This window comes from Tenrec ecaudatus, chromosome 13, assembly GCF_050624435.1.
Source record: "Tenrec ecaudatus isolate mTenEca1 chromosome 13, mTenEca1.hap1, whole genome shotgun sequence".
NCBI lineage: Eukaryota > Metazoa > Chordata > Mammalia > Afrosoricida > Tenrecidae > Tenrec > Tenrec ecaudatus.
This window is the reverse complement of record NC_134542.1, coordinates 98,614,789-98,631,944: the sequence shown is the minus strand read 5'-3', so window position 1 is coordinate 98,631,944 and position 17,156 is coordinate 98,614,789. Positions and strand designations below refer to the sequence as shown.

Below are 17,156 nucleotides of genomic sequence, written 5' to 3'. Positions count from 1 at the left end.
TCTCAGAGGCCTGGAATGTTACTGGAAGATTAAAGTACAGATTTTCATATGGATCTTCTGTTCTCCAAATGTGAAAAATATATATTTATAATATACACCTACCTCTCCCGCTAACTGGCACTCTCATAATTCAGCAGATTTCTGTTTTTCCCTGAAACCTGGAGCTGAATTGTCTTCAGCCGGCAGGCATTCAGGCTGCTGCTTCTCTCTCAGCTATATTTCTCTATAAGCATCTAATTGTTTCAGAAAGTGATGTACAGTATGCAAAAGCCTGAATCTGATGCAAATAAGTCTGCACAGCTCTAAAGTTAACAGGTGTTCTCATTAATGTAAGTAGACATGGAACAATTCTTGAATGTTTTATAAACACTCATCATCATGGCCAAATACATTACAGTAGCATAGAGATACTTACATACTTCAACATATTTTTTTTCTTGGTGCACTTTCTCAGCACTCATGAACAGGAGACATGTATGGGTAATAAACCAGTGGCAACAATACCTGCTTTGTGCACATCACTCTGTCATCTTAGCATCTGCTTCTCTGTAAAAAACTCAGCAGAGCGATTACCACGCACTCCGTAGTTTGCCTGATTATTAATGATACAATTGGCTTAGTGAAATTAATCGCTGCATCATTAATAGACCAGCTGCGTGCACCTTTGCCTCAAGTCGGTTCAGCTGTTTTTCCAACAGTGCGTGTTCGTTTTGTGACCCTGTGTTACCTTTTGGCAACTGTCACTCGATTTCCATCATTTTTGTAATGCTGCTGAACACTTAGTCGAAAATGCAATGCAAACGTAACCTTGATGTGCTCTGGGAATCAAAACTTCCTGCTATTTACTTTATTCCAATATTCGGTGGCTACACATTGGGACGCTGACCACGAAGTCAGCACTTCAAAATCATGAGCCACTCCGCAGGAAAAAGATGAGGCTTTCTGCTCCCAGAGTGCTTTATGGTTTTGAAAACTCAGAGTCACTGGGAGGACAAATCACCTCAATGGCAATGAGTTTGCGTTCTAAGTTTAACAACTAACCCCACAATATCTCCCCATCTGCCTGGAAGGTTACTCTGAAAATGAAGCTGAACCTGAGCTGTGCCGTGGTATTTCTCTTGCCTTAGGTGCCAGCCAAAGCTGAACAAGGAATAGGAAAGACCACAAAATAATTGATGCCATTGTGTTACGGTGTTGGCAAAGGGTACTGAATTCATCATGGACTGCCAGGAGGATGAACAAACCTGTTTGGGAAGAAATACAGCCAGAATGCTCCTTCGCAGCAAATAGAGCGATGCTTCCTCCGTCGTATTTTGCTATTATGAGATTGTTATCATGCTTAAGCAGCCTCTGGAAAAAGAACCTCATTTTCATTGGGTCAATGAAAAAACGGGTACCCTCACTAAAATGATTGGCAGTGGCTGCAACAATGGGATCAAAGTCAGCAACAATTGTGAGGATGGCCACACCCCGCCTATGGCTTGTTCCATCTACATGTGGTCGCTATAACTAGGAGCCAACTCTCTGAGCCCCACAACAAGGATGTCTGTTTCCCTATTTCATAGAAGGCTTTTCTGAAAAATGTGATAGAAAGGGACAGCTGAAGTGCAGACGGAAAAGCTGCTGTAAGGGACGACATGATCATTAGACACGACCTCTGACTCACAAGAGAGATTTTTAGGATGACTACATCATAGAGATGCAGAGGGAAATAGAGAATGATAAGGTACAGATAGATAGGAAAGAGATGCCTTTGGAGGAGGCTGGGAGCCTGAGAACACAGGGCCTTAAAGACTGAATAATTTTCACTGCAACATATATGATGGATGTGGGGAGGTTAATGCTGATGTAAAGTACAAAAATGACAAGGTCAGACCCGAATTTCAGAGGGATCACTTTGACCGTAATTGGAATATGAACTGGAAGAAAAAAAGACTAGATTATGTGACCCAGTCCATTCTGGTTTCAAGTTCAAAGGCATCAGGCCGGTCCTGTGGGTTAGCAGCTAACATGTCTTTAAGGAGCTGCTTGATCCCCTCTGACATGGAAGTCCTGCGTTTCTGGGGGATGTGCAGCTCCATCTTTGGGTTTTCTAGCAGCGCCTCACCAACCGGGACGATCTCGGTCCCTTGTTTGATGTAGGTCCCCAGGAGCTCCTGCTTGGTCTCAGAGTCAATGAAAGTGATCCGCTCAATCATTGCCCAGATGATAATGCCCAGGGCAAAGATGTCAGCCTTGGCCATGTAATGTCCTTCCCAGCAGTGCATGATAGGTTTATGAACCTAGAACTGCACATGCGCAGCGTGACTGGTCTCATAGAGATTGGAGGAGCAACCGAGACTATGGTTCTCAGTCTTCCTTCAGACCTGGACTTCAATTATTCCTGATTATTCAACTTTGAGTCAAACAAAAGATTAGCCTAAAAAGCAAACAGCAATGCTACGGACAATCAGTCATAGGCTGTCAAAAGGGCAGCATTTCACTAGGGATAAAGTTAAGGAGACAGGTAGGGATAGGAGAGAATTGTAAGTAGGAAGGATGGAAAGGTTGTTGTGACTTTGTGCAGATTGTAATCAAATTCATTAAACAAAATATGTATGAATTGCTGAATGGAAAACTGAATTGTTTTGAAAATTTTCACACAACCAAAAAAGTTTTTGAAAAAAATATGATCTTCATATCCCCCTGAAAATGTTTTGGGTTTTTTTTTTTTCAAAAAAGCTCATTGAAAAATGTTATGATGTTTTGATTCCTTTTTTCCCCACAAACTTTTCATAATTTTATCAGGGGCTCTTACAGATATTATAACAATCCATAATTCATTTCAATCAAGCATAGTTGTCCAATTGCTGCCACCATCATTTTCAAAATATATTCTTTCTTCTTGATCTCTTTCATATCAGCTCTCCTTTATCTCCTCCCTTCCCACCTTACCACCCCATGAATGCTTAATATATGATATATTATTGTTTTTTCCATTTCCTAACCATCCAGTGTATCTGTTCACCTACCATTCTGTTATTTGTTCCCCTCGAGGAGGATTATACAGTCATAGTTGCTCTCAGCACTCCCGCCCCCCCTTCTCTGCCCTCAGGGAATCATTACTCCCATTATTGTTTCTGAAGGGTTTATCTATCTTGGATTCCAAGCATCAAATAACCTTAATTATGCAAATGAATATACGCAGGTCTAACAAGATCAGTGAGGTACAACTAAGACCATAATAGTGCAGGGAGGAAATATGAAAGAATCAGAGGATAGTTATGTGTTTCCACAGTGCTATACTGCACCCTGGGTAGATCGTACCTTCTCTGTGGCCCTACTGTGAGGGACTGTCCAATTATCTGGCAGGTGGATTTGTGTCTACACTCTTTCAAATCAATTTGATTACTAGTTTATGACCTTCATTTTCTTTTGGTGTCTATCTGTATAAGATAGGCAGCACAAGCAATCCCAAGGGTCAGCAATGGGACTGAGGGACAGAGAAATAGCAAGGGATCTAAAATTAGCAGTAAGGAGGGTGTGGTGTTTCTGGTTGTGTTTGATCAATTGAAATGTATCAGAGGAATTACTAAGATGGGTAAACATGATAGTGGGGCAAAATGAAAGAAAAAGGAAATACAGGAAAGAATAAGGCAGTAAAATTATATTTATAACTATAAATATAGTTATGTATATATGTAAACATATAAACAGGTATATTTGTGTGTATATATATATGTATACAAGTAGAAGGACTTTGGGCCTGTGCTTAAATGTTAGTACAAGAACTGTTTGTTGTAATAATGTGGCAATATATGATACTCACCTTCCTGACATGATCACTGAAGACAAAGTCGATTCATAAGCAAATGTGAAGAAAGCTGATGGTGCCCAGCTATAAAAAGATGTAGTGTCTGTGGTCTTAAAAACTTGTAGTTAATGTGCTTAACACAGTGGATGGATGGATGGATGGATGGATGGATGGATGGATGGATTGTGATGAGTTGTATAAAATGATCTAAAAAAAAAATCTTGTAGTTAAACAAGGAGCCAACAAGCAGGGAAGCAACACAGTCCACATGGCCACATGGAAGAGGCACACCTGCTTGTGGGATCATGAGGTGTCCACAAACTTTTTGAAGTCCATTTATATAAACAACATACATAATGCCCAGGCATGGGAACCAAAACCTCAAAGAAGATACAGTAAATCAGTAAGTTAAGGGGGAAAGGAAGATTTTATGTTTATATAATACTTCTGAATAGTGTAACTCTAAATTTGATATTACTCGAAGAGTGACAAATAATTTATTGAAACATCAATTTGAAAATATGAGGGACCGACTATTCCAAAATGTCATGTGACAGCATGAGTAATTGGAACACCGTTTAGATAACTCAGGACGAAAGCTGGTCTATGGTTGGCACTGAGAGACTAGAACATACAGGCCAAACAGAAGTTCTAATATGATTTCTTTGTCCAGAGAAAAATACCCCCAAATGATAAAAGTAAGCAGAGAACCTTTAATAGCAATAAGGTTCTCAAGTTGACTTTCTTTATACAGCAACTATTTCTGTCTTTATCTTACAAGCAACATAGGCAAAAAATGTGGTATAGCTGCCTGCGAAACAGTCGTCGTTGCGGTAAGATGTTTGGAGTCAGTTCCTGCCCACAGGGACCCCAGGGCAGTACAATAAAACACCAGCCAGTCCTGCGCCAGCCTCACAATTGTTCCTATGGTTGAGCCAATTGTTGCCGCCACTGAGTCAATCCACCTTGTCAAGCGGCTTCCTCGTTGCCGCTGCTGCAAAACAGCAGACACTGCTGAACTCTCTTCTCATCACCTGGAGAGTAGTGTTCTTCCATGAAGACTGAGAGGGGTCCTCAGTCCTTAAAATATTTTACTAAGGATCTAAGGATGAGCACAAGTTGTTGTTTGTTCTTTCATTTGTTTTGTTAAATGAATGACAGAAGACAAAAGAAACCAGATACCCCCTTTGAAATGAGTTTGTGCTTTATGTATTTTGCTAATACGCCGAAAGTTCGAATTGGTAGGTGACATGGGATGTAGACGTTCACCACAGGGTTGATTTTGTTATGCAGAACAAATCTGTGCTGTACTAAGCATGCACGAAATTATTTGGGTGTCAAAGGTACAGCTCAATTTCAATTAAAAAGCACTGTTTCTTGCGGCTTTAAACCTTAGATTTTGGAATGCAATTGAGATCCGCCGTAGATGTGGCTTACCATTTGTTTACTTTCCATTAAGTAAGAAATTGCTTACATGGGCAGGTTATTTTGATATGATGACACCACCGAGGGCTCCAATAAATGTACATGCAAATCAATCAACCCCAGCACATTGGAAACCTATCTAATAAGCACCTGGAAACTAACGAACGCACGTTTGCGAACACTGGGGGAGTTGTGGGAGTGCAGGATCCATCGGTGGCCTGGCTTATTTAGTGGCATGTGGATGGAGGAGCATTTCGGGAAGGCAGAAGAAACAGTAATTATCACATAAGGTTCAGCATCTTTAGATCTGTAGAACACTTTTTGTTGCTTAAAACAAATATTCCCTAGGAAAGTATAAAACATTTTTCTGACTCACAAAGTTTGTGCAGTCTATCATTTAAATGACTTAAATAAAGGGAGCTTGACTGCTCGCCAAAGCTGAGACTGTCACACCCTCCGAGCAAGTTAGCTTGATCTTCCTGACAGACCAGGCAAGGGTTTGCTTGGGCCAATGAAAACACAAATGGCCCCCCGGGGGGCTTGTTGCTCCCCCCACCCCTCCTGAAGACTGCTCTCATTGTTTGCTAGGGGGACTCTGGAGAAGGCTGCTCTCCAAAGTAAACAAACTTTCCAAAACTTTCATGACAGATGGGTGTTACAAATGCATTTTAATAAGAGAGTTGCCAAAGCGACTTTTAATTTTTTTTTTTTTTGCAATCGGTATATGTTTACTTACCATCCAGCAACATTGGGAACACAAGGCAGATATTTCTCACAAAATATTTTAGCAAGTAAAATTTTTGGAAAGACAAACGGAAGACCTTTTCGTTCGAACTGCTATTGTACCCTGAGTTTTCTGTTAACTTTGCTCAACGTGTCAAGGATAAGGTTAGAAGTCCCTCCAACTCGACTGGAACTTGAGACAGAAGTGCAGCCTCATGATCTACTTTCTTTGTTGGTCATAAAGACCTTTGAGAGCAAGTCATTTAATTATTCGGATAACCAGGAATACTTTCATTTACTCAGCAAGAAAATGCAGAGTGTGATGTAGGATGAATATAATATGTCTGAATCTGTTTTTTTTTTTAAGGTAGCTTTTCATAAAATTGGGGGCATAATAGGTCCCTGCAATGCCAATGCAGCCCAAATGTATGTCTGCATCTGTGCTGTTGATACTAAAGTAGGGGCTACACTAATATTATAATGAAAATAATGCATCTTTGCTTCAAGTAAATTTATGATATTTTCATGTGACTTTATTTCTTCTTAAATAACATTTTTAAACAGTTTCACCAGGGTGTCCAAAATGCCTCTAAATTTAATAATAATTTCATTCCACTCCTCTTAAAATGATCGTCCATTTACTACCAGAATCATTTGAGTCATATCATTTATCAGTTTTTAAAAACTTTATTATGAATGGGTTGAAGGTTTAAAGAGCAAATCAGTTCTATATTCAACAAGTCATACATTTTGTTACATGTAATTGAATGTAGTCCCCATAATGTAACATCACATGTCCCACTTTCTCTGTATGTTTCTGGTTTCTATTCTGCTTTCCTTCCTAACTTTTCTGAAGTGAAGTGTGCCCTTGAGAAAAGGCTGTCTCCTGATATCAAATAGTGATACCTCCCGGGTGGTGGTGATCCTCTCATCCAGCTTAAAGCTACTTTCGTGAGGGCACTTCTGAGTCCCGGTGACCCTGGAATTCTGAGGAAGGAAATACAGGGGCAGATAGACTCACCTTTCCCCAAAACATCAGCTGGTGGGCTTGAACCCCCTTATGCTTAACTGCCCCAAACCTAGGTCATGGCAGTACCAGTGTATTTTATAGACCTGTATATTTGGGGCTGAAAATTGAACCAGGGAGGCACTATCTGCATGGATATCTGGCATATATATAATATATAAATATTATATATTTATAATTTCAGCTTTATAAAGAAGGAATAAGCTCTCTACAGATTCTTAGTCAAAAACCTTTATGTGAAAGATAATATTTTAAATCATTTCCAGGACCTGAGCGAGTTATTTGGATGCCTGTCTTTTGTTTTCTTTATATGTTTTTCTCTTAGCAAGAGAGTGGCTATTTGAGAGGGACAGATATCTGAGTGAGGTGGTCTTTTAAAAGTGTGCTATATTTACCATCATGATAAGGAGCCAGGCATCTTCTGTCTATGGTCTGTATTCTAGACTTTACAGCTGAAATGAAATCATGCTTCTTACACACACATACACACACAACAGCCCTTGGCTATGTACAATTGTTTGCTGAGGACTAGTGAACTAGAAATGAAAATCTTTGTAATCTCTTAATTCTATCATTTAAAATGATGCCAATTTGATAGAATGGCATTCTCATTTTCCTCATTTGCTTCATTTTCTTCATTTGCAAAATTACTTTATGATAGTGGAGGGAAGCTGCATTTGAAGCATGTTTATTGCGTGCTTTGAGATCATTAAAGCTGATATCACTTTGCATACCAAGTGGTCGGATTCATATCTTTAATATACTAACATTCTAATATGAAGAAACTTTAAAGAATAGCATATCATGACCAACAGTTTATGCATAATCCTATGATGTAAATGTATCTGAAGTAATTGCCCCTCCTCTGAAATCTTGACATGAGCATTATCTGAGCCACTCACATTGGGACTCGGTATAAACCATTATCTACTGTTATTTTATCTTTTTTTTAAACGTTTTATTAGGGGTTCATACAACTCTTATCACAGTCCATACATATACATACATCAATTGTATAAAGCACATCTGTACATTCTTTGCCCTAATCATTTTCTTTTCTTTCTTTTTTTCCCTTTTCTTTTTTTACATTTTATTAGGGACTCATACAACTCTTATCACAATCCATACGCATACATACATCAATTGTATAAAACACATCCATACATTCCCCGCCCCAATCATTCTCAAAGCATTTGCTCTCCACTTAAGCCCTTTGCATCAGGTCCTCTTTTTATTCCCCCTCCCTCCCCACTCTCCCCCCCCCCATGTGCCCTTTGTAATTTATACATCGTTATTTTGTCATATCTTGCTCTATCCAGAGTCTCCCTTCCCCTGTTATTTTATCTTTAAATGCATATGTCCTATTTATCCTAACAGTGTTAGCTCTTAAGGGTGGGGCTGTGTTTCCTATGATTCTAGCCATGTGCTTTCTGCTCAATGGAGAATTAATCAGTGGTCGTTTAAGATTATCAGGATGATCTGTCCTTCTAATCTCCCGAATACAAAATGTTTGTGAAACTCATTCTGAAATCAGAAGAGGGGTGTTATTCAAAGGAGAACACAAGCGCGCACTCTCACTTGATTCTTTGGTACTCTCTCCGTGTGTTCAAAATCAGGAGCAGATAGACTGAGCAGACACGACTGAGTCGTCAGATGAGGAGGGGTCTATCCGGAGCATGAAGTTATCCATTGATCAGTGTCATAATAATTTGGTTATTATTCATAAAAGGCAAACTATACACAGTGTTTTAACAATGTTAAAATGTATGCAATGTTTATCTCTAGGTAGCTATGAATAACTTCATTATCTTTATTTTTCAAATTCTCCCCAATAAATTAGATTTATCTTTATTCCCAGAAAAAGTGAAGTTTCCAAAAGTTTTGTTTCCACCCTGGTACACCAAGTTATGGAATGTTTTACAGTATCAATGCCATCTTAAATATTAATTTCTCATTGAAATAAAAAATCTAACACATAATTTCACTTTGAGATGCAATTGATGTTTCCTGATAGATCTATAAATGGGAAATGGCCATACTTAAATAAACATAAACACAGCCACTAAAACTCTTTTAATATATTTGAAATTAGCATATAGGACTCCATTTATAAAGTCTAAAAAGGCAAAATTATTCCTTCTCATCTCTTCAGTAGATGTTGCAACTTGAATGTACCTCCCTCCACCTTTAGAGAAACCATAAACATAAAACTCCAGCCAGGGTTCTGGCCCAATGGGAAAAATAGATTTCAATTAGACTAACATTTTAAGGGAAGAGTCTGCTATGCACGTTCCCTGGTGTGAGTGTTGTTGTCAGTTGCTGGCAGTTGGTCCCCACTCATATGTACAACATACGCACAACAAAATGAAAGCCTGCCTGGCCCTTCACAATTGTTGTTCGGTTTGAGTCCATCGTGGCAGCCACTGGGTTAATCCATCTGGCTGACGGTCTCCCCTCTCCTTCCTTAAGCATGATGTCATTTCACAGGGACTGGCCCTTCCGGATATCATATCCAAAGCACAAACGACAGTCATGCCATCTTGGCTTCCAAGGAGCATTCTGGATGTACTTCTTCCAAGACAGATTTATTTGTCCTTCTAGAAGTCCATGGTACTTTCAATAAATGGTACTTTCACCATAATATGTCCAAATGCACTGATTATTTTGCAGTTTTCTTTACTCACTATCCCAATTTCCCATGCATATGTAGCAATTGAAAATACCAGGGCTTGGGTCAGGTGCCTGCCTGCCTTTCAATACTTTCGAGAGGACTTGAGTAGCTGGTTGACTTGATGCAGTTCTCTGTTTGAGCTCTTGACTGCTGCATCCACGAACATTGATTAAGGATCCAGGCTAGCCAGAATCCTTGACAACTGCAATCTTTTCTTCATCATTGACGATGTTACCTATTGGTCCAGCTAAATCTGTGTCCAAAAGGTATTTTTCAGAGTCCATGTTCCTACGCATGACTTGGGCATCCTTACCAATAAAGGACAGGTCAGTCCTTTTGTAAAACTGAAGGTGTTAGTTAATTCTTCTTGCAAGTATGAACCCTCTTTGGTGGATTCTCTCCTACAGAACTCAAAACTCACTACCAGCTAGTCAATGCTGACTCACAGAGCCCTTTAGGACAGAGTAGAACTCCCCCCCTCCATTGGTTTCGGGGGCTATCCATCTTTCCAGGGGCAGAAATCCTCATTTTCTTTTTTTCCAAGTAGCATCTGGTGGTTTCCAACTGAGGACCCTCAGGGTAGCTACACCGCCAGGGCTTCTTACACAGATCTTAAGGAAATATTTCTTTGGTTAAAAAAATACTAACAACAAAATGGCTTTCTACATAGAATTCTAATATCATTAATAAATGGAAAGAAGCCTTTAAAATCTTTCACTTTTAAAAATGACTGCTCCATTCTCAAGAAAGTTATAGATGATAATTTATCTAAAATTCCAAAAATTCAACAAATCAGCAACTATGGAAACCTCCAGAATAAGGAGAATAATGTGTGCTTGGGGGGGGGGGGAGGGTGCAGAGGAAAGCACATGACCGAGGCATTGTGAGAATAGTTATATCCCTGCGTACATTAACATAGGCAGGGTGTCGCCTTGTCATTCTGATACCCGTAAGCCAGGCTTATACAAAGTGTTGTTGCTGTTGTAACTAACTGCAGGGAAATGTCTATTAAGAGGAATAAATGGATGCTGAAACCCTGCCCCTACTTTTCATAGGCAGTCCTTTCAGTCACCTCCTTCGACAGGTCACAGCCTGCAGCCACCTAGAGGTGGCACCCGTTGGCTACATTTGTCTGTAGTAGATTTTTTTTCAGAACGAAGGAGATCAGGAGTTCTTGTCTAAACCAGTCCTGTTTCCCCTGAATTCTTCTTTCATTCCTCTCGCTTCACCTTCTGACATCACTTAGGCAAAACATAGAAAGAGCAATGGCTTAATAGCAAGGATTTTTAAAGTCCGTTAGTCATTGTACCTCACTTTAGATTCTTGCCATGAACTGTTCAATCAGTTTAGTCAAAGCTAGCATTTCTCTCTCTCTCTCTCTCTCTCTCTCTCTCTCTCTCTCTCTGGATGTCTTTTCTTCCTCACGACTGTTGAAAATTCAGTGGTTCAGAGTGCAAATATGATTCAGCCAAGCATTTATCAGAAACCTGAAAGAGGTCATGGGAAGAGGTGGATTGAGAAACCTGAATGAAATGGACGTTGCCAGTCGAAGCCAGCTTTCCTGTGAGTGACTGGAACGGAGCAGAACAAAGTCATTACTGACTGTAATTAAGAAGTGGATGCGTTTCAACTGTAGAGAGCAGTAGCAGTCTTCTCCAGACTGCCTAGCAACTCGGAAGACGGTGGGAAGACAGAGGATCTGAAGTGTGTCTCCCCGTACAATGTTTTGAATGAAACACATTCATTTGGTTCTCGGATCTAGATTTCAGAAATAAAAATTTAAATCTGTGATTATGGATGATTAATTCAGTAACGTATTTGGACAAAGAACGTTTTCAAACACACTTTGCTTTGGGTTGTGTTCGCAGTCAAAGTTCCCCTTTGTGTTACCTAATGACCAGCCAAACTGCAAGCCCCCACATTGAATCGCTGTTTGAAGTGACTTGACTGAAAACGGAACGATGCTGGCTCTTTGGCAATCCCTTAAAATACAGTAAATCTAATTAAACGTGTGCCTTGTGCTTCATGCTATTCCTTTTGGAAATCTTAGTAATTTATTTAGACTGGCAGAGAAATCTTAGATTGGACACTGTGCTGCGTCGGTCCTTTTTCTTGGTGTTTGTCAAACTGACATTAAATAGTACATCCATAATCCAAGTATTTAAGTTTATATTAGGATAACTTTAGAGGTCAGGGAGAGTCTACCCTCCCTTCACTTATTGACATGGTGAGTTTCCCAAGATTGGTTATTTATGCAAAATTGGTATTCCTGGAGAATGGGGTAGTCCTGACTTCAACACTGCTTCCCCTTCCAGACACTCGCCTGGAGGCCCTCTCCCTCCTTAAGCCTATTCCTTCAACGTAGGTGCAAGGGATTTGGGGTAGTGGTGGTGGTCAGATATCATAACTTCCTGCCACACCTTAGGCAGGGTCTCCACCTGTTGTCCATTTGTCTCAGCTCCGCAGCCCTTGCCTCTGCCCCACCTCCCCACCTACTCCCACAGAAATCCTTAACACCTTTGCCCTGCTCACCCATGACCTCACGTCATCTCCCAGTAGCTTCACCGCCACCACTTTTAGGACTGGACGCCTTTTTACCATCCAGGACCAACTGAAAGGTATTTCAAATTTGCCGGCCTCTATCCTTCACGGGTCCCTCTTATCACTGGGGCCTTGAGTAGGTCATTGGGAGTGGTCCATCCTCTAAGGCCTCCACCTGGGTGGGGCTGGGGTCATCAGAGGGGCCACCTGGATGTTTTCTGTTTTCAAACTTGGCTTCCATTTGAAATGCCAGCTAACAATAGAGTGGAGCCGTGAGCAGAGGGTATAATGTTTTCTTAGTAGTGCCCCTGTATTTTCAGATTTCCATTCCTGTGGCAACATTTACCAAGTGAATTTGGAACATTAAGTCTATGAGGCACATTGGCCCCGGTGCTGAGCTAGCAAGGCAGACTTGCCTTTCAGTACATCCATCCAGGGGCATCGGGGGTGCTGTGCGCTCGATGTCGGACTGCAACCACAAAACCAGTGTGTCTAGTAGTGTAAACTCACTAGATGTTTCACCAGGAGGTGGACGAGGCTGTCTGCTCTCCTCCTGGACACTCCATATAGCATAATGAGGCATCGAAAGCTACTGGACCACAATACATTTAGTTTGGGGTTTGGCTCTGGTTTCGGTGTTTGTGTATATCATCAAAAGACCCAGCATTTTTGAGCCATCCCGAATCTTACATGCCATTTCATGAAAGAGAGAATCCCTGATCCCAGTAGTGATCAAATACTAATGTAACTAATGCAATTCTTATTTCTGAATTATTAGCTATATATAATTGTATATACTTTTTAGTTGTGACTTAAAGAAATAAACATTTATGAAGGCATGTAGTTTCTATGGGCTGAGAAACAGAGTGAACTTGTATATACTTTATTTTTCTATATGGTCTTAATATTGAAATCTCATGAAAGATTGCTTTACATGACTGAGGGAGGTTGTATTTCTAGATAGTTTTCTTTAGAAGTAAATAATAAATGGGTCTACATATATGCATGTATAATCAAAGATTTCTTTAAAAGTTCAGCATCCTTAATCGTCAGTAAAGATTGCGCTAGGAATCACTACAACCTTCCGAATGAGCTCTTTGGAATAGGACATTTCATTTTAATGGTAGAGTTTAGTAACTATTCTGAATCACAATCTGTGATCATCAGAACGTGTACCACATTCCAACTCTCACCTCTCTTTAGAGCAAGGTAAGCTGAGAAGTGTTGACTGGCTTCCGAATGAGTACCTTCAAATGCCAGTCCCGTGGCCCTCTGAAAGCTTGCTTGATATGTAATGCGAAGCGGGAAATGTCGGCGTTCCTGTTGAAATAAAAAGTCAATAATACAAAGGGAAAATCTTCACAGTTCAGATTGATGGGCTAATACAAAAAGCGCTTCTACACCCACTCTAATCAAATTCTTCTCTAAGCATCCCTTTATGTGTGAAACCAAGAGCCTTGCTCTGTTTCCATAAGGCCAAATCTTTCGCTCACAATTGTGGGGAGAAAACACATCACTGTAATAGAAAATGCATAGTTACATGGGAAATATTATCAAAAGCTTAGCAGCATTGTGTATCGGCTAACCAGGAGATGCTCGTGATGAATGCTCTCCATGAAAGAGTCAAACATTTAAATGAACTTTTATTCTAATAAAGTTCCTTTATGGGGAAATTGGTCCTTTATGACTTTCCGATTGATCTTTATGATAAGAAAGTAGAAATAGCCAAATGTTATTCATTTGAATGACCTTTTGGAAATGCCTGCATTAGTCTCTTTGGTAAATAATCTATTTTAGAGCCCTCTATAAAAGGAAATCAAATATAGAGATACTATTAGATTTTAAAAAGACAAACAGGAAAGAGCTAAAAGTCCAGAATGAATTCTGACACACCCTCGTGCATTTGCTTAAGAGGGCTCTGCCCTAAGTGTGCTCTGTCTGCGTTGCTCTGAACCGACTGGCTTCTTTCTTCTTGAGCTGGAAGAATTCAGTCTCGGCCCTACTCTGAGTTTACCATTCCATTATTAAAACAATCATGTATTTGCTGTGAGATGAAGAAAATGTTTATAGAGAGCAATTCAAAAGGGTTCGACCCTTCCCATTACCAGAAAGACAGTTACTGGAAGACAAGAAAGTATTTCAGTATATTAAAGTGTGTTTTTGAAAAAAAAGTTGTTTTTTCATAATGTAGGAGATCTATCTTATATGGTTTGCTTACCTGTCGATTTTCCTTCTCCCCCCCCCACCCCCTGCCAGATCACAACAGAATCAGGAAATGAGTTCCTTCTCCAGTCAGATATTGACTTCATCATATTGGATTGGTTCCACGCTATCAAAAATGCAATTGACAGATTGGTATGTATTTTTTTGGCTGTTACCTTTATTAATTAAAATGTAATCATTTAAATCTCATTGCTTAGGCATATAACACACACATCTAAATGGGTCCTAGGCACTGAGAGACATTACGGTAAATTATTTTGAATTTTAATGGAGTTCACTATGAACTTCTTCATCAGAGAGAATTTGTGGAGCAAAATATCATTTGATTCTTCTCTTTCAAGATGTGATACATTCTTTTCGTTTTTTTCCCCTGAAATAACACGGACATTCGTTTGCTGGAGGCTATACAATGCATAAAGCACTTAATAACTAAGAATGTTTATATTTTCAGTTTATGCAGCCTGTGATACTTATTTTTGAAAATGAATATCAGTGTATTTAAAGCATGCTTACTGTTACAATGTCAGTAAATAATAGTTCTTCATAACTGATTCTTATTATTCCTCTAGCTAAGCTAGATTTATTTTTCTCTTAAAAATTACATATCTAGAATTTCATGAAAATACTTCAAAGCACACATTCAGAGTATGGGCTTTCCTCTCTTAAAGTCAAACTCTTAAGACATTTTATAATGACCTAGATCAAATATCTAACTTGATAACATGAATCTTTACAAAATCTTTAAGGAAAATATTCTCAGGAACTTTTGGTAAGGTATATAATAAGTGAATATAGTTTCTGTGTGATTTTTACTGATATTTCATCACGGGTTTTCACTCAATTACTTTGGTACTACAACTTTTAAAAGGTAAAACTCAAATTAACTTCTCTCCATCATCAGTAAAATCCTCTTAGACACAGCAATACACATGCACATACATTGGTATGATATTTTCAGTAAGAGTAGACCCTGAAACCTGGATGCCTGGGTTGAACTCTGGGTTCTGTCATTGCTAGCTGGATGGCTGGAAGCAAAGTAGTTAACCTTTTGGGGGCCTCAGTTTCTTTGTAGGGAAAATAAGGATAATGTGAATATTACCTTCCTCGTGGGACTATTGAAATGACTGATCTACTCAGTGTAGAGTGCATTTAGTAAGCACTATATATATATATATATACATACATATACATATACATATACATATACATATACATATACATATACATATACATATACATATACATATACATATACATATACATATACATATACATATACATATACATATACATATATATATATATATATATATATATGGAGTTCTGGTGGTGCTGTTAGGTCACGTTAGCCACGAGGTCGTTGCTTCAAACACAGCGGCGGCTTTGCAGAAAAATGAAATTGTCTGCTTCCAAACACATTTGCAAAATCTTGGAAACTGAATCCGGAGGTTTCTGCGTCACTATGGGAGGATTTATGGCAGTGGGGGGAGGGGTATGCTGCTTTATATCAGGAGTATTAGTGGAGCTATTGGGCCCAGTCTGCATCCAAACCCATCAGTTACCCTGTGGGAGAAAGCTGCGCCCATTATGATTTAGAGCCTCAAAAACCCTATACAGGATCACTCTGACTTGGAAAAGGGAATTCTGGAGGTAACCTTCAGTTCAAAACCACCAGTGGCTCCACAGGAGAAAAGTGAGGCTTTCGGGTCTGTAAAGATTTGTAGCCTTGGAAACCCAAAGGGCTATGTCCCAGAGAGGCATTATGAATCAGAATGGAAGCAACCGTGAACTTGATTTGGGGGGGAAGAGTTGGAGTAAACTCAGTGGCAGTGGGTTTTAGCTTTTATATACATCTATAAAACCATGATTAAATTTTGATCATAAAGCTTTAGCATATAGGTTTTATCCCAAACTAACTATACAATCTCAAGCTTTGCTTTAAATCTATAAAATACACCACAAAACATAAACCAGTCGATGAATCCATTATCCTTAGTAAAATTATTCTGCCTGATTGTTATTTCCAGCCAAAGGATTCAACGGGTCCATCAAGAAGCCTGGAATTATTCAAAATTCAGCGATCTTCCAGCTCGGAATTGCTAAGTCACTGTGATCGTGAGCTAAAGGAACAGAAGCCGGGGCAGAGAAGATCTTTAAGTAAGTATTGACGTGGTCATTCTCACTTCGTCTAAACGCAATACTTATGAATTGTAAATGCAATGAGACTGGAGCCCGAATCCTTGTACTCATGGAAGATTGGTAGCCATGTCCTGGCCAGAGGCGTGTGCCGTGCGGAGCTGTGCGCATTGGGCTTATGTCTTTGATGGTAATGCAGTTTGAGAAAAGACTTGTTCCATATAGGTGGGCCCTGCAGAGGGAAAGCCTCTGAATCTCTTGAGTTATGGCTGGCATTTTCCAAAGGGTGGTTTAGTTTGAGGGTGGACCATATCAAGAATTCCCAAATTTTGGTAAGCTGACTCTTTTATATCTACACATACAGTTAGCTCAACTTTGGCCAGTGGGCTGGTAACCTTATACACTTTCAGATGAACAGAAAGATTTAGAAATGGGATTTCTGGAGTTGGGACACATCTGCTTCTACCATTCTAAAAGAACTGAATTTGGAATAAAAATATTCAGCTTCATAATTTTTGTAGTGATCATGAGTATATCTCTTCATCCTTTTCACCCGATTATTTTTACTTTAAGAGGGTTACTTGAATACATTAATGTATCTCAGAAAGGGGATTTGA

General features: G+C 39.5%; 1 protein-coding gene across 1 annotated transcript in view; it reads left to right on the top strand.

The window, feature by feature from the left end:
• ARHGAP15 (Rho GTPase activating protein 15) overlaps positions 1-17,156 on the top strand; it is a 751,376-nt gene that overhangs the window by 340,206 nt on the left and 394,014 nt on the right. The window contains exons 6-7 of the mRNA XM_075529808.1: positions 14,437-14,535; positions 16,431-16,560. Of these exons, the coding sequence (XP_075385923.1) occupies positions 14,437-14,535; positions 16,431-16,560 (229 nt within the window). The remainder of the gene's footprint in view (positions 1-14,436; positions 14,536-16,430; positions 16,561-17,156) is intronic.